General features: G+C 37.1%; 1 protein-coding gene and 1 long non-coding RNA gene across 8 annotated transcripts in view; both read right to left on the minus strand.

The window, feature by feature from the left end:
* The window catches only part of LOC134472702 (uncharacterized), a 35,726-nt gene extending 21,205 nt beyond the window's left edge, over positions 1-14,521 (minus strand). The window contains exon 1 of the long non-coding RNA XR_010042628.1: positions 635-14,521. This is a non-coding gene — a long non-coding RNA (uncharacterized LOC134472702). The remainder of the gene's footprint in view (positions 1-634) is intronic.
* Psd3 (pleckstrin and Sec7 domain containing 3) overlaps positions 1-22,041 on the minus strand; it is a 505,243-nt gene that overhangs the window by 196,832 nt on the left and 286,370 nt on the right. For all 7 annotated transcript variants that reach the window (XM_063234820.1, XM_023561432.2, XM_063234821.1 and 4 more), the window contains one exon: positions 14,528-14,617. In XM_063234820.1, the coding sequence (XP_063090890.1) occupies positions 14,528-14,617 (90 nt within the window). The remainder of the gene's footprint in view (positions 1-14,527; positions 14,618-22,041) is intronic.

Below are 22,041 nucleotides of genomic sequence, written 5' to 3' on the forward strand. Positions count from 1 at the left end.
TAGAAAAAGGACGAGGGCCTCAGGGCCTTGGCAGACCATGGGACGGCCGACCAGGGTCTAAGCCAAGGACCTACGGTGGGCCTACGCATAGGGCATAAGCCTCTGCACCCAGTCCAGAAAGGGCTACGATGCGCACATTCATAAAAAATAAAAAAGGGGGAGATGTTGGGAGCCGCGTCTGTGATAGCTCGCCTTGCGCGGCGGACGTGCGGCCTGTGGTAAAGAGCAAAGCCTGAGGTAGATTACCCCTCCCATCGAGCACGTTAGTTTCCTGTTTACCGCGTAAGCAACCCGCTCAACAATATAGTCTGCCTGGCAACTGATGATGTTAGCCAATCAGCTTGCCTTGCTTACTTTAACATGATTGGACACTGTATCCGTATATATACTGGTGCCACCCCTGGGGGAGAAGAAGAAGCCCGGAAGTAGAAGCCCAGAAGGAGCTGCGGAGAGCGGACCGGTAGAGGCTTCGGAGCGAAGCCCGGAAGGAGCCGCGGGGAGCGGACCAGAAGAGGCTTCGGCTGGGAGCGATCCCAGGGCAGGCTGTACGGAGAAGGAAAATAAAAAGAAAAGGTTGTCCACTGCCAGACTTTGTCGTGTGTCCTTCCTGCCGGCCGGGAGCGGACATCGACACCTGTCCACTAGAGATAAGGTTCTCCCAGTCCCCTTATCCCCTGAGTATTCTTTCATCTTTCTTTACTCCCTGTCATGCCCCCATAGGTGCCATAATCATCGGATTGCCTTTAAAATAACACACATAGCCCCATTCACGAATATTCGAAATTGGGGAGAGGTAGGGTCAGGCAGAAGAAGACATCAAGCTTTTGTTTGTATCTTTTCCCAAGTGACATTTTCCCTAATATTTCCTCCAAGTTACATGTTCATTCCCAGGAAATTCCCATAATGGCATCTCTAGAGGAAATCACTTCATTGAGGTTTCCCCTACCACCATCTGTTAGTTTTGTCTACCCTAGAATGTCATATAACAAAACCATTGTTTAAAGTTCTAGTGTCATGCTTGCTTCATTGGTGCTGCGTGTAGGAATGGTCCATTCTTTGTCATTGTTGAGTGGTAATGGACTGTGTGGATATATCATATACACTTCATTTATGTATCCACCTGTTAAACGTTTATGTTTTTTCCAATTTGGGGCGGCTGTGATTATCTCTATAACACATCACTTAATTGTTCTTAAACTGTTGGATCATTGAGTGTCTTTGTTTTCTTTTTAACAAAGACATTAAAAAGTTTAATATTATACATTAAGTATATTATCATTTTTTATTTATAAAAAAGCAAAACAGAAAAAAGGGTAGAAATAATACAAATTTCAGAAAAATAACACTAATCATCTCTAGTTGATATATTACATATTGTTGTCTTAGAAGTAGTTGTTCAAGTTACAAAAACAAAGCATAAAAAATGAACAGCCAAACAAACAATGACAGCACAAACTATTCTGGTAGTTTGATAAGCAAGTGTCAGGTCTTTCTCCAAAGTTGTTTTTTTTTTCAATAGTTTTCCCCTTGAGTATGAATATTTCAGTCTTCTAATTTTTTTCCTTATCCTAAATGATTTTAATGTATAGCCAGTGTTGAAAAGTACTATAATAAGTTAAAATTCCATCAGGAAAGGACTCATGCCTTACTCATCTTTGTTTCACCCAATATATTTAGAACAGCTTTTACCAAAGTGAAAACTCATGAATCCTACTAAATTTCATCTGACTTTTGCCAAATATGGTATGCCTCCCATACCTGTTACGGTTTATATCTAGATTCCCCCCAAAGCCTCATGTACTCACAGGTGAGGGTTTGGGGAGGTTTGGGGGTAGTTTGGGGTCACGGGGTATGATACTCATCGACTGATCAGTCCACTGATGGGATTACAGCTACATGCGATGCTGGGAGGTGAAGCCAGATCAGAGGAAGCGGGTAACTGGGAGCGTAGCCTGGAAAGGGCTATCTCGCTTCTTCCTCCCTCGCTCTCTCTCTGTGCGTCCTGCTACCATGTCATGAGCAGTTCTCCTCTGCCATGGCTAGCCTCAGAGCCAGCCAAGTATGGACAAACTGTGAGCCAAAATAAACCTCTCCTCCTCCTGTAAGTTGTGAGTGTCAGGCATTGTGTCTCACAGATAAGAATGTAACTAAGACAATACTCAAACTAATATATTATGAAATTGTAAGCAAAGCATTTCATAATTTGCGTAATCACTCATTACACTTTCTCTCCCAAGCTCTGAGGTATATGAAGGTATGAACTGTTGTCTTATTAAGGGTTGTGTAGCCACAGACCTTAGCACACAGATGGGCCTCAATGAATGAGCCATGTGCTTTGGAGAAGGAAAAATTCCTCTAAGTGTTTTGCTGCTGCTGGCATTGGCTTGTTTGTTTTAATCAAAACAGTAATGCATTAGTCTACAAGCTGCAGAGTCCTCTATGACTCATAAATTTTGGGGAGAACAAAGTTTGCCCTGATGAAAGGTATGGCTTCTCTCTCAGGATAAACAGAAGTGAAATTATGTACACACTCAGTGTGACATTGATCACACACTGCTCCCAAAGCTAATCCATGGTCAGAATCATTGCTGCTGTGTCATTATTAGTTATTACTATAATTACTGCAATTATTTCCTCAACAAGTATTTGTCAAAAATCTGTTCTGTCTTAGGAATTATATTAGAGGCAAAGGATACTATGAGCAACACAACGTAGTCTCTGTCCTTAAGAATAAGGGCAGGGAGGAATTTCATACAAGTGACAAGCAATAACCATTAATTATGTAATCAAAATTAACATAGTGTCAAAATTTATAACTCTTCATGAATTTCGTTTTGTACCTATACTATAATAACTAACAATCTGAAATGTAAGTAACCCTTTCAAATAACATTCTGGGTATTTAGATTTACCTTTGATTCGTTTCTAAATGGAAGAGGGGAAAAAAATCTTGCCTATCTGGTATTCTCAAGGAATAATTGTTCCAGAATTAAGCAACCTCATAGCTAAATGATTTGCTCCAGAACTACTTTCCTTTGTAGTCTTCATCGAAGAGCAGTGGGATCTAAATGGACAGTGAGTTCACTTCTGGGGAAAAGTGCACAGGTAACAAAATTCTCACTAGACCATCTGGGATATGATAGGGGAGAACTAGATCTGTGACTGCATTTAACCCAGGTGTACTGGAAAGGTAACAGTTAGATACTTGTGTCATCCCCCAAACACTCCTCCTAAGGGATAGATAGCTTTTGACTTTTCTTTCTTGCTTGTTTATCTGCTTTGTGGTAGTAGTGGAAATTGAACCCAGGGTCTTCATACTGAGCTACATCCCCACCCCCTTTTCTTATGTTTTATTTTGAGAAAGAGTCTAACTAATTCACTAAGTAACCCAGCCTGTCTTACTCAGGGCTGTGTCTCCAAACCCATTCATATAGCTTTAACTCAGGATCCTCCTGCCTCAGCCTCCCACCCTGTGGGATTGAAGGACTAGGCCACCATACCTGGCCACTATGGGTGTTTCTGAGAAACCAACATCTACACAATGAAACTAAGGTGCTATCTATGGAGAATTTGAAGGAACAGTAAAAACAAAAAATGTTTTTAAAAAAACTTTTTAGTCTATGCTTGGTATCCATAATGCACTGATTCCAGGATACGTATTTCCCAGCATACCAATAACTGCAGATGCTCAAGTCCCTTAGAAACAATGGTACTTGCCTATAAACTATGCATACACTCTTGCATACTTCAAAGAGTCTCTAGATGATTTATAATACGTAAAACAATGCAAATGCTATTGCAAATCAGTGCTATACTATATTGTAGAGGACATAATAACGAGAAAGTCTGTATTTGTTTAGCATATATGCAAACATTTTCCCAAATATTTTTAATCTATGGTTGGTTGAAATCGCAGGTGCAGAAGGCTGACCATAATAATAAAACCCCAACACTGACAGAGGATGTAATTCAAGAACCATTTGAGGGCAAAGAAGTGAATAATTCTGTATCAGTGTATCTTGCAATTGAAGCAAATTATTTAAAAGCCAAAAGCTTTTATAAAACAGTTTTCTTGGCAGTCTTTCTAAATCTCTTTCACACTCCCTATCTCCTTAATCAGCTAAGTAAACATAATGCAACATTTTCCATGACTCACTGCATACATCCATTTGTGGCTGCTCTGGCTCTAACAGCCATTCTCTGGGAAGTCCCTGACTGCACAGGTTTGCTGCTCTCCCTCAAACCAGTCCTCCCATTTGGAGACCAAGGACTCTCAGGTTTCATTTTTGTTTTTTTTTCATCTCATTTTCAAATCACTTCTTACTACCCACTAACGCGTATCTGAGGAACAGCGCTCCCTTTGAATTCTTCTTTTGAATGAATTCACAGTCAAATAGAGAAAAAAAAAATTTTTTTTTCATCAAAATAATTTCAACTGCACATTTAAGTAAGAACCTAAATGCTTGCATTTCAAAACATTAACTCTATGCGGCTATTGTATTGCTAGAAGAACTGGCTCAGAGCCAAGCAGTGGCAGAGCCCAGCTCCATCTCAATTTCAAGCAATCTTGGTCTACTGGTATACTTACTCCTCTCTACAGAGCCATCAGCTTGTGTGTACCAGAGAAGAGATCAGGCCAAAACTTTTGACGTAAAAATTGTAGTGGTTATTAAAAGCAGGCTCTAAATGAAGGTCTGAATACAATCTGTAGGATTCTTTGCATACCCTCTGTAACATCTATGTATTATATAATTTTTACTTTTTTACTTGTTTTCATCTTTCTTAGTCTTCAAGACAACTGATGTTTACATAGTGAAGCATTACTACCACTAAAGAAGAAACTGTTTTCCTTTGTGAGATATTTTCACTGGATAGTTACAAACGCTTTTAAATGGAAATGTCTCCCACTGTTACTTAATGGTAAGACACCACAAACAGGGCAGGTTATTGGCTGTGACAATTCTTTTAAGCTTGGTTTGTAGGTCTTCCAAAAGAAGTGCATCACTCCTGAGGAATTTACCCATCCCCCTTCTGGTGCACATAAGCAAAAAGAGGATGGTTGCAATTCACAATGTGACCAATTAAACTCATATCCATTATACATGTTCATGCTTGACTGATAGCAGCAGCAATTCCAATGAAATATATTATGTTGTTTGAAAGAATGCTCCAAGCCTACAAATATTCAAAATTCTATGGATGCACCCGCATATAAAATCCTGCAGCACTTCTTCATGATCAAATTAAAAATAGAGTCTGTTTGGGAGTCATTAATATTCCGTTACAGTACCCTTAACGATTACTACCACCCCCACTCTAACTTTTTTCTTTTTTTTCTTTTCAGTTAAAAATCTGTTTGTACTCTTTGAGCAGCATCTGTTCTGTCAAAACGTTCTAACAGACTTCTTTGGGAGAGATTTCTTTTTTTTTAAGCATGAGCATGATTTGTAGATCCTCAGCTACTTCAAAATATTACCCTCATTATCATCACCATTTTTCATTCAAGGTCTGAACCACACTGAAGGCAGCAGCATTATTCTGTGCATGATGATCACATGCCTAAAAGCAATAGTGTGCTTCCAGACCTCCATGGGGAAGACAAAAGCAAAACGCCATGTGCCTTCTATCGCGGACCTCAGCTTGATTTGCTTTACCGAAAAAAAGCAGCAAGATTTCATATTTTGAGCCAGAACCATTAAAGCTTTTCTTTTAAAAAGCTTGCTAACATAGCTTTTCTTTTCAAAGGCTCCCCTACCCTTACAGTGGGATAAGCATCCAAGCCCTTTCCTCCATGGATACGGTTGCTACCAGGTTTCTGTGACCTCCTCTTAGAGCTCACCTACTCTGAGCAACAGTTGATGCTCTTTTTATAGCTACACTTAAATCCCACCCATCAGTTCCTATTCTCAACTACATCCTCCAAATATAACTCAGATCAAGTATTTTCTAGAAATCACTTCAAGTTTTTCATTTACAAAAAAAGTTTAGGCTTGCTGCAGACTGGAGTCCCTTCTTTCACACTGTCCTTTGGTTATACTCTTTTTGAGAATGATGCTACAGCTTCAGCAAGGCAAACGTGATAATTTCATTAATAACTACACAAGTCTTTGTCTTAACCACTAAGTGCAATAGGAAAGCCAAAACAAGATTACAAAGAAAAAAATGATGCAAAGAACATTCCCCAGTACTTAGATTGAAATAATGCTTAAAAATCAACTACAGAGTTTCTCCAGCTTCTTTTTTACCAGACATTTTTCTCCTAAGACACTGCGTAAGGAAGTTTACACACAAAAGGATAACAGAGCAGGCAATTCTGGCCCAGAAGGGAAAGGGAGGCTGAGGACTGTGGACAATGAGGATTTCATGAGCCTAAGCTAAAAACTTGAAAAGTCCAGGCATGGAACGATACCTTATTTTACTATCAAGGAAAGTAAGGTATGAAGAAGTGAAATGATCACCCTGAGGTTCCATCAGTGAGGCAGCCCTCAGACTTTCACAATGCTGTGGCAAAACCTAGTGCACTCAGGGCTGGGGATTTAGCTCAGCGGCATAAGCGCCTGCCTTGCAAGCAGGCAGTCGTGAGTTCGATCCCTGGTACCAAAGAAAGATGAAAACAAAACAAAACAAATAAACCCAGTGCACTCTACACAGGCACAGTCCTAGCCCTTAACACACCTCCTCTTATTATGTTACCCCACGTTACTCCCTGGCCCAGGTAAACTGCTGGACTTGCACTTCAGATGTGACATTTCTCATGTCACACTGTTTCCCAACGGATCAAAGAGCACTGACTAGGAAGCCAGGCTTCAGGCTCTTCTACCCTTTATTTCTGTTCTACCCTGTGTAGGTTAGGCAGGTAAAAGAGGTGAAAACAAAGGGAACATCTGGAAAAACGATGTAGCAACAGAAGCTCCAATAACAAGCTTAAAATAATTCAATACATTTCCCTAAACACTGTCACTATGTCACTACCTGTCACCATTCTTGCACGGACAACTGCTGCTGCCCTTCTGTTCTCCACTCAAACAATTCTCCACAACACCCTGAACAATGATAGTCTCATGCCATTTTCCACTTTTAATTCTTTAAAACAATTCCTTGTCCTTTTCTTTAATGTGTCATTGGTTTTAATACTGCTACCTGTTATATCTGAGCAATTCATCATGTATCCAGCCCTTTCAAAGAATGGTCAAGAGTGCTAAAAGGGAGCTTAGTGATATGTCACTAAACTCTTAAAACATGACAGCTAACCTCTGGCTGAATGAAAAGAAGCTGTCCCATTTACTCTCTTTTTTAAGTGGATCTTTTCATTATTTTTTTCACCCCAAGTTGCAAATTATAAATCATATTCAGTGGTAATAAATAGATTCCTTGCAGCTTTCATTAGTCTCCTCCAGTGTTACCAGTTAAAAAACAATGGTATATTGTCACAAACTAGAAGAAAAACCTTTTTCAGCGGCCCAGTTGTACCTGTACTCAATGATAATCATGGAGGCAAAGATGAAAGGAGAGAGCAAATGTGGAGGAGGGTGAAAAGCAAGAAGAAAAGAAGACCTCATGTTGCTTCAGGTCAACCTTTCAGTAGAAAATACAGAAAAGTAGGGCACTTGTCAGAGCTGCTCTGCCCTCTTCTCCCTGCTGAAAGGGTCAAATCAGAGTGAGCTGGGCTGGCCGCTCTCCCTCTTTTACAAGATCATTGCAGCTCTCGTGCAAGCATAAACAGCTCCTTTTTGGAGTTCAGTGTTATAAAAGTTTGCTTATCTGTAAGTCTTTAAAGCCTAATTTTGTGGTTGTTTCCCCTTACACACATAGCCACAGCTGACTTAAAAAAACCTAATGGTTAATGAACCTGCAGAGCATAATTTTATATTTCCGAATTATGCACCTTCTTTGTCCAAAAAGATGAATTAATCTTTGTTTTGTTTTGTTTTTTTTTAAATGTATTTTTTCTTTGTTGACCTTTTTCTATTCAAATAACTCTCTGGCTAATTTCTGCTCATTTTTATGAGGAAGTTTTCTTAAGAATATTAAATATGAAAATTTCATTTAAAACAACATATAGAATGGTTTCACTCAACCAGACATGTTGAGGAATGAAGGCCAGGTATCCAGCATATTTTTAGAAACTTCCTTTTAAAGAATCTTACCTAAATTCTGCCCTTTTAGCAAGCAGGGGAAAATAAATGCATCTGAAAAAGAACTTTCAGTGGGATTCTAACAAATAGGTTATATAATAATTTCATTCACAGGAAATTTATAATACCTACTAATTGAATGAAGCATTTCAATCCCTTTCAGGTCAAGCATGCCAATTTGTGATTCATGTCCTTTCTATTTAACAGCTACTCCCAATTCATACATACACACAGACGTATACACATACACATGTACTTCACTGTTAATTACAGATCAGAAAGTAAAATAACTTCGGTCTTCCCTAAGACACTGCGAGCTAATTTTAAAGTTAATAAATCCCCAAGTAAACAAAAAAGACTAGCAATTTCTACCAAAATACCTAAGTAAATTTCTTAAAGACGTGTCACATAGATGTTTCATAATTTCCAGTAGGATAGCTTTATAATTCATCTATTCACATAACTATTTGCATTACTTAGGGGTATTTAGGAGAAGACATGTTTTGTTTTGGGTTTTTTTTTTTTTTTTTTTTTTTGTCTTTTTCCTTTTTATCGGTACCGGGGATCGAACTCACGACTGCCTGCTTTCAAGGCAGGCACTTATGCCACTGAGCTAAACCCCCAGCCCTGAAGACATGTTTTGAGACACTGAAAATTGTGTCCCACTTTGTTTCTCAAGTGTTTACATTAGAAACATTCTGAAAAGTTTTATGCTTTCTGTTACTGTTGTTTCTGTTCTCTCCTCCTGTTAGTACCTACTAAATGCATTTGCTGAAAGAAAGAATAAGGAAAGAAGAAGAGAAGGAAATTAAAGATTTAATCATGACTAGAATAAATACCTCAGAGAACATTGCTTGAACATCAAATAGTAGGTGGTAATAAGAAAATCAGGATAGAAAATAATTATGGATTCATCCGTCACTGTTAATATCTTCCATTCAAACGTCTCTTCAAAATGAAAATACCACGTAGCCAATATATGACCTTCTCTCCGATATGTTCCTATGCCGTTCTTCAATATCTCCTTTCCTCTTAATTTCCATTGTAATTTCCTTTCTTTCATGGAAGTGTATTTCAAAGTGGCCATTTCACACTAAATATTTAATAATTGGAGGCAATCACCCAAATTCCGTTTCTTCCTCTGGATATCATGAAAAATACAGACAACAACTACCAGACTTAGAAATGGAAAATAAGTTGAACAAAAAAAAAAAAAAATACAGATGCAGCTTTCCTATTAAGATTAGGAGTTCCAGAAGAAACTCAAAAGAAATAAAATTTAGGGGACAGGAATGCAAAGAATCAAATTATGAAAGGAATATTTAAGAAAATTTTAATTTAACATAATTGATAAAACTGCATATATTTATGCTATCCAATGTGACATTTTGACTGCATATATTATGGAATGAATAAATCAATTTATCATATTTATCATGATTTATCATATTTCTCACTTCCTATAATTACATTTTTTGGTGAGTAGCTCTAAACAGTACGCTCAGCAATTATCAAGAATACAGTATCATATTAACTATAGTCACCAGACTGTACAATAAAATTTATTCATACTAACTGACCTTTGTACTCTTTGGCGAACACGCCATCCCCATCCTATCCTGGTTACTGGTAATCTCTGTTCCACTCTTTGATTCTATGAGTTCAAACTGTTTAGATTCCACATGTAAAAATTGGTCTTTGCCTGATTTACACCACTCAGTGTAATGTTCTCCAGGTTCACCCAGGTTGTCACAAACAATGGGAGCTTAAAGACTGAGTAATATTCCATCATGTACAAACACAACACTTTATCCATTCATCTGCTGAGGATTCATTCCAAATCTGGGCAATCATGAATTTAAAAGGATTTTCTATAGGATAAAATGCTTCAGAAACAGGCACATGATGACAACCAGTACTTCATTAGCTCCTTGGCATAGGCTCCTCATGTGACTAAGTGAAATAAGTCCCCAAGCTAAGAGTCAAGAGTCCCTGGGGTAACGCCAGCAATTTCTAACCCTAGGACTTTATAACTAGCCTTCTCCATTGGGAAAACACAAGAAAGCAGATACTTAACAACCTTTTTGTCCGCCAAGGATTTGTAATCACATCAAATAATTCACATTCACATCTCTATTAGTATCCCAGGATTATACTGAGATATCAAAAGGTAAGAACTGGTTTGACTCATCAAAGGTTCTTCCAAACCTAACTTTCCTCAGTGCTCTGCTCTTGGAACACGAGGAGAATCACTAAAGATCTAAATACACATTATATATACATATACAGGTATCTGTATATGGATGTATGTATCTGTACATGGATAGGAATACACATGAAAGAGGGATGCACCCAGGAGGAGAATAAGACAGTCGATAAGAAGGTAGGGGCAATGGGTTAACAAAGATTCACTTTAGGTCAATGTCATCATTCTTTCTGAAGAGTATAGCATGTATTCTTAGAAAGCAGCAGACTAAAAGAGTATAGTATAATGTAGTACTTATCTCATAGCACTAATCTCACTTGGAGACATATTAAAATACTTTCAGTTCAAATACCTACAAGAAGGAATGAGATATCACTCCAGCAAACTTTGAGCTAAGTGATGACTAAAACAATACTACAACCAAAAAGAACAGCAAACACAAGATTTTAAAGCATGGAAACACATTACATTGTTCATTGACTAAAAAAACTAGGTAAACCAGGTGTGGAGGCCCATGCCTCTAGTCCCAGCTCTGCAGGAGGCTAGGCAGGAGAACTACAAGTTCCAGGCCACTTTGAGCAATTACTGAGAACATGCTTCAAAACTTCAAGTAGGGTTGGGATGTACTTCAGTGAGGCCCTGGCTTCAATCCTCAGTATGAAATAAGAAACAGAGAAAAAAAAAACTAGATGAATTGGGTACAGAGTAAAATCTCCCATTTTACAGGTAAAGAAATTGACATCATTTAAATGAACTTACCCACAGCCCCTCATCTATTAAGAGAGAGGAGCTGGTATTAGACCCTGGTCAGGATAGCTCTGCGGTCTATAATCTCAATCATCACAGTACAGTGTTGCCCAAGAATATCACCTTCAACCCAGAGACTATTTTTAGCTTTTCATCCTCTCTAGTCATGTTATTAACAGCTTTAATACTTATTAAAGTCTCAGGAATATTTTATTAAATCTGAGTCCAAAGCAGAATAGCGCTTTTCCCTTTTCCTCCTTGTCCAAAACGACGCATGAAGGTGAAACACATCCAGGTGGTAAGATGGGTGGGACTTGTAAAGCCTTGAAATATGATATATGGTTTGTCACATTTTATTGAATGAATTATAGTCTTGATTTGGTCATCTCATAAGGAGAGACAGGAATGAAGATGATTATGAGTGGAGAAGGGGTTGGAGATGAAACAGATTAATAACCTAAATGAAAGCAAGTGTCCTCTTTCAAATCAAAGACCCATCTCAAATGACACTTCCATCCTTCTGCTCTGCAGAATCTAACTGACAGCCTATCACCAGTTGTCTTTTGTATCCGACTCTGAATGCTAGGTTTCTTAAATTATACTCGAAGCAAGTTATGGAAAAAAGTTCTTAATCACCAAGACACTCAACTCAGTTTAGGTTATTTGGGCAAATAACAGAGGCTGCATTATTACTGTAAACTGCCAAAACACACACTGTTTGTCTCTTTCAGTGTATTCTAAAGCAAAATAGAAGCAAACTTTAAACTGAATTCTCTGAATCAAAGTCCCAAGAAAAATTCCTAAGTACTCATAAACCTAAATACATTATAGCTCATTTTTTCTTAATCATTTCTGCTTGGAGAAAATCGAATGTGGTTTATGCTTTTATTTTAATGTGGCATAACTGTCCATTCTAAGGTGAAAAGATCTCTCTCACCAGTTTGTGACCTCAAGAACAGATGTATTCTCCAAGATGCGTATCACCTAGTGACCACACAGAGACTTGGAATAAATGTCCACAACTACACAACCAGACAGACTGAGTAGTAGGTCCAAAGTATGACTTCCAGTCCAAAGAAATCTGAAGAGACATAAATCTACATATAACTTTTGATTCAAAGAAACCTAAAGGCAATATGACCATTATATAATAATAAAAGCATCAGTTCAACCAAAGAAAGTTTAATGATTTTTACACTGAATCTTATAGTTGCTTTACATTTTTATGAAACGATAAAATTAAATAATAATTATTTCTATTTCCTCATTCAAAATCTGATATGCATGTTTGTAATTGTTTAGGTTAGAAAGAATGCACAGAGAGAAAAAGATTACGGAAAAGCCTATGAAATACCTAATTTCTTGTTTACCTATGTGTATGCATCTGTATAATATGTGTATAATCATATTTACTCCAAAATTCAAATAAATATTTCATCCAAAAATTTACCTCAGTCACAGACAGCTACTAAATAGAGACAGGGAAGAAGGAAAAGAAAAGAACAACAACAAAAAAAAATAAACAGAGAATAAAAATGAAAGGAAAAGAAAGATGACAGAAGAAAGGAAAAAGAAAGAGACAGGAATAGCTCACAAAACAATGGAATAAGACAAAATGACTTTTACAAAATCTTTTCTTATTGAATTCACAACAAAAGCCATTCTTACTCCCATCCTGGACAAGTAGCTGAGGTTTACTCAGAAGGGGAATCAATATTTCACTAGACAATTTCCATGCTAAATGCCACTATTATTTTCAGAATCATTGGATTGTCATCTTCCCATAGTAAAGAAAAACATAACACATATTTCCCCCCTGAGGTGTATAAACATAATCTCAATTGCGCAGCTCCAACAAATCACAGGCAAACTCCTGGCAGGGTAAATGAAAGTATTTAACCAAGGTGAACAGCAGCACACTGGACTGTACATTAACTACATCTGGTTTCAGACAGCTCTATCAAACACGCTCTAAATCTAACCAATAATTTACCGACAGTTTACAAGTTACCATAAGCCCATGACTAACACTAACAGCTTCACTATGAAAATTTTCCTGTGAATTTTCCTGTGAATTTTCATTTCCAACATAAATTGATAAAAGCCTCACAAATCCTCGGAGAGACTCCTTCCTCATACCACTAGACTGACAAAAGACTTGTTAACATCACACAGCCTAACTTATTAATCATGTTACAATCCTGCACTTTGATTTCCCATTTCCATTTGAATCAGAAAGGGCAGCATTTACTGTATAAGCAAACAGCCTAAAAATACCTTCTTTACATAGCAAATGGGATCTTTGCTTCCTGATTTCCTTCGTAATGTTTTTTTTTAATTAGCTGAAATTAAGATCAATAAGATATAGAATGTGGTAACACTGTATTGAATACTTCCTTCATTTTCACATCTAGTAGAACTCTATAGTTTAAAAGTTAGATGGTTCTTGCTGGGAATATAGCTCAGTGGCACCAGTATCCTGCCTGGCAAGCGCAAGGTCCTCAATTCGATTCCCAATACAAAAAAAACGTTAGATTTTTGTCGGAGAAGAGTACAGCAGGAGAGCGGTTGTCTACCTCATAAGAGGCCCCTGTTTAATTCCCACCAGTCCAAAAAAAAGTTCCACACTGCTTATCCTTCAACAGTGCATTTTCATATTATAGCATGATCCAGATGGGTCATCTTTCTTAGCAAGTTCATTCGAAAATAGGGACTGATCACAAAAGAAACCTGTACAGGTATGAAGTTTTAAAGAGAAGGCTAGAATCAAGTAACAAAATCAAATGCTTAACACACACATCTTTCCCACCCTACAAATTGTAAAATATTCATATTCATTACCAATCATTATTTTGTGTTGGATCAAATGCACATCTCATTTACAGTGCTGCAGAATGTATGAATGTCAAAGTTAATTTTTGTCTCTTGAAAATCATCTGATGAAAACCACACTGATTGTTACCAATAATAAAGCCAATTATAAATAAATTCAGGCATTCTACAATTATTGCGAATTTAATTTAATCTATTTCCAGAAACAATCTGAGTGGTTCCTCGATGGGAGACTTACACCATCAGAATTCCTCCCGTTACCGTCTCCAGTGTTGCTCTGTTTCACAGTGAATTTGCCTCTGTGACCTTTGTCAAGTTGTAACTGTCTGCTTACATAGAAAATGTTTTCACTGACCACTCCTATCATCAGCTATTCCGAAGGCACTTCTTATCATAGTATTTTTATTACAATGTGGATCTTCAGGAATTATTAATTGAAAGGAACAACTGCAGTCTGAAGCATCAAAGGAACAAAGCCCAGTGAAAACATCCAATAAAACCAAAAACAAAAAGCAAAATACTTAAGCGATCCTTAGCTTATTTCAGATTAAGATAAGTAGTAAATATAAATATCAGCATATTTACAGACAAATAACCCAGTGCTTACTTTTAGCAGATCCTTCGAGAAATCGACACCTTCATTTACCCCTTGGAGATTTGCAATGAACTCCTGGCAGGTCATCTTCTTTCCAATGTTCTAGAACAGAGGCAAATAATACGTCATAATGACCTTTATGAAATTAAAGCTAATTCTTAAATATGTGATTAAGCAGAGCAATAATTGATTTGGTTGTTGAAAACATGAATGTAAGTGTGGGTATGTGTACACATATTTTAATGTACAAGAAAACATATGGCTTATTATGCCTTTAAAACTGTCATTACATATAAATAGCAAAATTATGCCAAGTCTTTATTTTAACTTAGAAAAAAATCCAAAAACAATCTATGTTACATTTATATAAATAATACATAATGCAGTTTCAATTTAAAGCATGGATAAAATGGCATTTCTGGACTGGGCATGGTGGTACACACCTATAATCCCACCCTATAATTGGAAGGCTGAGGCAGGAGGATCACTGGGAGTTCGAGGCCAGCCTGATCTGCATAGTGAGACCTTGCCTCAAAAAAGCAAAAAAAAAGAAAGAAAAAAGAAATCATCTCTGAGCTGAACTCTGAGGGTTATTTGTGTTTCCTATGTATTGTCAACGACTGTGAAGATTTACTTTCCTGAGATTTACTTTCCTTTCAAGTTAACAAGTTAGTCTGCTGTGGATGCTCTCAGAGAACACAAGTCTCCTGGGGAGAGACAAGAATACTTCTAATCATAGAAACAGCCAGAACATCAGCATTGTCTTGATCCAATTCCCTGAGTCCCAATTCTCACAGCTACTGGAATATGGACAAATGTCTCCTGCATTACAGGAAAGACACCCTGGGTTTCTGGAACCACAAGCTTTGATGGTGGGCAGGGAGCAAATCTACTACCTCACTCCAAACTAAAGAAAGGCTCTCCGTCTTCCAGGGCAAAGAGGAAACTTGACCACTGCTCTAAAGTCACTGTGTTTTTCAAAACTGCTCCCTATAGAAATAAACCTTCAAATGATAAAGAATCAAGGTAACCAAAGCCTCTGCTTGTAACACATACAAAAGTCAAGAGGCCCACAGGGAATTAATTATCTTGTGGGAGTATTGCAAGCTGATTTAAGGATAATAAAGTTTAACCTAAGAACATTGCATTAATGCACAAAATATAATTTAAAAAATTAAACTATAAAAAGAAAAAAAAGACATAAATGTGGTGACTAAGAAACTAATAAAATTGCTGCTCCAGAGGGTCATCTCCTATGCTAGGCCCAATCAACCAGAAGAAGCAGTGAGTGTGAAGGACTCTGAGATCCAATCTGGACACCAAGAGAGATGTATCACATGCAGGACACAAGTGTAGAACACAGACAGCACTGCACAGGCAAAAATGGCAAAATATGGCCCAAGTGCAAAAAAGTATATTAACATTAATATATCTGTACACAGTATCCTTACAAATATATAATGCTTTCCAAGGCTATTTTATTCACGCCTACATAACTAAGAGCAGCAGCCTCCTGGACACAAACACTTTTAAAAGTGTTTGTTGCAGCTGCTCATAGTCTTAAGGGAGTAGTACATGGAGTCTCAACTTCAAAACAGGACACCCCTGAAAGCACACCCTGGTGTGTCTTAGGGGTAACTGTTCCCTTCACACCTTCTCTTTCACAGCTGCCTTTCTCCTACTTAACAAAGCAACTCATCCCACCCAGGCTATCTAAACATTTATCGTAAAAAGTGCTAAGTACTATTTTTGTTAAAAAATCTAAGTATTATTTTTGTTAAAAACTCACGCTTCTTCCATCTACAAGGAAGGTACAGATTTTATATCAAAGACTGGATGAATGGTTTGATACTGTGAATTGCTTTTGTCAATTTTTATTAAATCTACATTTCTAATGTTCTGACCAATATTTATTTAAAGCAACAAATACGACTTTAATGAAAAAAAATTGTTTTGCATAGGCATGTTGAAAAACACAAAAATTCAATTTTCTCAATTCTTTTCAAGCGTATCAGCCAAAACAAGGGGCCTCAAGGTACAAAGTAATAAGTATAATCCAGTCATCTTGATATGACTTGGCAAGACCTTTCTGAACATGTTCCCAGGATTTGAGAAAATGAATGAATAATGACTTGGTAACAAATTCTTTTCCAATTCTTTGCTTTTAACAAAATTAAAAGGAACCTAAAATATTTTTGATATATAAATCTGAGAAATTTAAATGCTTACAACAACTATCTGGCTTTTGATTAATTATTTGTGCATAATAATTATTCAACAAAAACCATTCAAGCAGAAAATCTTTTTAGTCTTAAACAATAAAAACTTTCAATTAATATAATTTTTCCACCAATAATAATTGAATGAGCAAAAGAGACTTCCAAGTGTCTTGGAAGAACAAACTTTTATGTAAAATAGACTCAATACATAAGCACAAGGTCAAAAACAAAAAAAGAAAATATTGATGCGCCTGATGGATCTAGAAAAACAGAAAAATCTCTTAAAACTACTGACCGCACTACATGCAACTAGGAACATTTGAGATTCATGGGAGGAGTTAAAATGTCAACATTAAGAAGAGCTTGGAAAAAGATGACTGCAACCATTATGAAGGACTTTGAGGGGATCAAACTTCAGAGGAGAAGGTACCTACAAAAGTAGAACTTGCAAGAAAACAAGAAGTGGATCCTAAAGATGTAACTGAATATAATCTCAAGGCAAAGCTTCAAGAAAAAGAGAAACTGCTTCCTAGGAAAGAGCAAAGAAAATAGGTAACAGGTTAATATCTGAGTCTCACAAAGCTGTGTCCCCATCCCCCTTCAAATGCCTACTGCCAGGTAACAAGTTATCACCTGCACTTCTGGATGAACAAGTATAAACAGGGGTTCCCATGACTCCCTCCTGAGGTCTGATTAATCTGCAGGATGACTCACAGAACTCAAGGAAATCCTTCCTCTTATAAAGAATACTACAAAGAAAACACAGGAACAATGAGGCAAGGAAATTCGAGGATAAGGTCAGAAAGAGGCCCCAAAACAGTGGATTCTGTTCCTGTGTGTCGAGGTACCTACCCTCCTGACAGGTAGCTGGGTTCAGCATCCTGGAATCTTGCAATCCTGTCCTTGTGAGGTTTTATGACATTTTCATTATATATGCATGACTGATAAATCACTGGCCACTGGCAGTAACTCAGCCTTCAGACACTCTTTTCTTCCCAGAATTGGGAAGTGTGTGTGGAGGGGAGACTGAAATTCTACCCTCTACTCACAGGTTGATTCTCTTGGCAACCAGCCTCCATTCTGAAGCTATCTGGTTGTCAACAAAGAATTGCTCCTCAGAATAAAAGATGTTTCTATCACCCAGGAAATCTGAAGAGATTTAGGAGTCATGTGTCAGAAAATAGGTTCAAAGAGCAAAAGACTCTCCTACAGTGCTCCTCTCTACAAAGGTGAAACCACCAAGGTAAACTGCAGTTTCCTCTGTCAGGTACCGGGCACAAGCCAAGGTTGTACTTCTCATGTGACTGCAATATCCTACAGCGCATATACTGATGAGAAGTATTATACCTTCTTGATGGACTTTATTATTATAAAATGTCCTACCTTGTAATTAATATTTTTTTCTTAAAATTGTGTTGTTACAAGTACAGTGATTCTAGCACTCTTTCAGGTTTGAGTACAGTTCCTACACTGTTCAGTTAGGGATTCACGGTACACCTTTCTCCATTCCTTCACTTTCGCCATTTTTGTCTCTGTATCTGAAAGGGACCTCTTGTAAAGAAGACATAATGGAATGTTTTAATCTATTTTTACAATCTCTTTGAGACCAACATCTGGTCTTCTGCAAGGACAGCCTTTATTGGCTCCTATCTTTTACTGTGGATGGGTCATATTTTCTGTTTTTTGCAAGTCTCATTTTTTTGTTCTTGTTCAAAACTAGAGATTTTAAATATTGTGTGGCAATTCTGTAAATCAGATTTCTCCCCTCCACTTAGGCATTTGCCACTGATTTGTTTAGTGGTTTTTCCTGAATTAATTCCTGGCATTTAAAGAAATCTCTGTGCAATTAGGTGGCTACTGAGCTCACTGAGCAGAAACTCCGAAGCCACATAGGGCAAAGAAGATAGCCTCTGCCGAGTGGCTCTGGGTGCTTATGGAAGCATACTTTCAAATGTAGTCTATTACCGCCTTATCCTCAACTTGCTTGTAGTCAGCTACCTGTGGCTGACTTAGAGTCTTAAAGTCCCCTTGGGGAGGCATACAACGTCTTTTGGCGGCTCAGACTATGTCAGAGCTTACCAAAGCCCGGTTTGGATGTTTCACTGCCCAGCTTTTCCTTTCATGGTGGTCTGGTTTAGTTTGCTTTGGTTTTTGTTATTACTATTGTTGTTTTTTGCCATAACTCATCATCACCTCAGGCAACAGTGATATTCAACAAGTGCCACTTGCCTTGGGGAGGAGGTCAGCACACTGGGTGCAGAATTTGGTCAAAGAAAGGCAAGTGCACAAGTGACCTATCAGACAGACAAATAATGGCAGTTCCTTAGGAACAGAGCTTTCAGAAAGCCCCAAACTGCCTACTCCACTAGGCTTATACCTAGGCTTCTGCTTTTCACAGCCACTGCGATTTGTGAGGCTGTTGGTTTTCACAGTTAGTTATTACAGAACTGGAGAAAGGGAAATAGTAATAGTGCAAGTTAAATCATTACACAGATTGCTGTTCTGAGATTCAGTTGTTTCTTGCTTTCTCCTTAAGTAAACACATTAGATTACTGCAGGGCTATGGTCAATCTCTAAGAGAGCTTTGAAAATGTTGATTTTAATCATTTCTGCCACTGTTGTGTGTGTGTGTGTGTGTGTGTGTGAGAGAGAGAGAGAGAGAGAGAGAGAGAGAGAGAGAGAGAGAGAATTCTTAAGTTTTCACTGCCATTCTGAAAATGTTTCTCCTTCATGATAATATTTAGGATCAAATGAATATATTAGTATCAATATTTCTTATATGCATTACAATATTTCTTTTGCAATTATTTAAACTTGGGACTTAAAAAATTCAGATGACATCTTTAAACTAAATGAAAAGATAGTGATTTTTTTCATAATTCTTTGAGAGATTCATAAACAAAATGTTTAAATATTACCGATGGGAAAATGCCTTTTCAGGGCACCGTAAATGTCTCCCTACAAGGCGCAAATAAAACTTTCATTATTTAAGTAAAAATCACTGTCAGGTTCTATAATATTTTAGTCATTAAATGACTTTAAAGTCATTTTATTTTACAAAATCATACTTCTTTCTAAACTAAGGTTTATTTTAATTGCTCGTTTAGCTGGAAGGATGAGTTCTAGACCAGCCTAGCTACACAGTGAGTTCAAGGCCACTCTACACTATACATGAGACCCTGTCTGAAAAAAGTGAAAACAAATTGCTCACTTTGCATTGTATTTTATGGACTTTCAACAGTGACTTCATCTTTACCTATAGTGGTAATGAAGATACCGACTTTACACTCATCTATGAAATAGCCATTAGGAAAATAGCAATTAGTTGGAAGAACGGATACGTAAATTCAGACTAAAAAAGCAATTCAAATTCAGTTGATTTTTAGTACCTACCTGCTCTGCGTTAGAGACTGAAAAAAACAACTTGAATATAAAATATTTGAAAAGGAAATTGTACTAAGTACTATAAGTAGAAGATTTATAGTATTAAGTATTATAGAAAAGATTGAAAGTAGAGATGTGTTTATGCATATATTACACTCTCTTACATAAGGGACTCAAGGATTTAAAGATTTTGGAATGTGCAGGAGTCCTGGGTTCATCCTCTGCTGATATGGAAGAACAAATATACCTTGGGCCCCATAGTAAGGAAACAACAGTGCAATCACTGTGTGTCAATTCCTCTTAACAATGTAGGGAATAAAGATAAACAAGGTACACGGCTTTCAGCGGGTCAAAAACATCCACTATTTCTTGCATACTTGATTGGCTTAATTGCTGCTATGTGTCATCTGTTGTCCTCATCTGACTCATCGGTAATTCTTTTAGGAAAGGTTCAAGGCTGAAGGTGAAGGTCATATCAATCTATTTTGCTTCCCACTGGTATTTGCATATATTTAAACAATTCTCCTTCTCTAAGGTGTTTATGTCATATTTAAGGGAGTGAAAGAAAAGTGAAGTTTTGTCATCAAAGAAACATCCCTTGGGCCAGGGATTTAACTCAGTGGTATAAGCACCTGCCTGACAAGCGCAAGGTCTTGAGTTCGATCCCTGGTTTAAAAAAAAAAAAGAAAGAAAGAGAAAAAAATGAAAAGAAAGAAACATCCTTTATATCTCAATTTTCAAATGCAGTTACTCAAACAAGCACTACCCAATGGAAAAACCTAATTATAGTCATTGACTTTGTATGTCAAATATTCTTAGGTATTACAAGCACATTTTCACTGTCATGTTCCATTCCTTTTCTTCCCAAATTTATACACCACTATGGATAAAAGTAGGCTGTTCTGAAATAAAGCTGGCCAGTGCTTTGCCAAAGAAGTGTTTTCACAGTGTTTTCTCGTGTTCTAAATTCTTTCCCTTTGGATCAATAAAGCATGGAGTTTTGAAAAGGCCTCTGATGCATACAAAGGCACAGAAATGGTCCCTTGAAACCAATGTAACATTTCCAATCAAATCAGAGATGCTACTGAGTGTGACTCTCTAGCTCATTAGTTTTGAAATCAGGAGGCATTTTAATCAAGCCTGAAAAGATAATATAGAAAATGGAAAATTCACAAAAAGTAAAATTTCCATTATTTGAAACCCTAAAGTATTAGACAGGGGTAAATCTTACATTTTTAGCTAATGAAAGTCATCATTAATTAGAGAAAATATTAATCAAAAAAATCCAAACACCTCATTACCATAGGATCATATTCCCAGAAAAACATATGTATGTTCTCTGCTTTGATTATATTTGCATTTTCAAAGGTATTTTCTTACAGTAAAAAAGTGTTTTCCTTTATTGTTCTCTTCAAAAAGATGTATTAAGTGTATTTAAGGGGAAAATTCTTTATTATTTCTGAAATACTGAAATTTGAATACATTTCCACTAAAATTTTAAGGAAGGAGATTAACTTCAATCTCACCCATCTAGGTGTGGGAGAGGAAATATCCAAAATGAAGTCAGTTTCATGGACTCTAAAACAGACTCTAAAACAGACTAATTATGTAAATTTCTCTGCAGAGCCCACAACATTCTAAGCTTTCAGGCCAGATAGTCTCTACTACAACTGCTGAATGCTGGCAGTACAGAATAAAGATCGATACAAATGGCTGTATCCCAATAAAACTTTATTTTCAAAAATGGACTCCAGCTCAATTTGAGTTGTATTTTATCAATTCCTCACTGAAAGAAAACTAGGGAATGGGGAAGAGGAGGTGAGATAAAAAAGATTAAGATGTGTTATGCACATATACCAACTCCTCTAGATGACTGCAACCAGTATGTACTGCAAATATACACTAATAAAACATTTAAAACAA

The sequence above is a fragment of the Cavia porcellus genome, unplaced genomic scaffold (genome assembly GCF_034190915.1).
Source record: "Cavia porcellus strain 051 isolate PalLab524CR breed Dunkin Hartley unplaced genomic scaffold, mCavPor4.1 scaffold_24, whole genome shotgun sequence".
In the NCBI taxonomy this organism is placed as follows: Eukaryota; Metazoa; Chordata; class Mammalia; order Rodentia; family Caviidae; genus Cavia; species Cavia porcellus.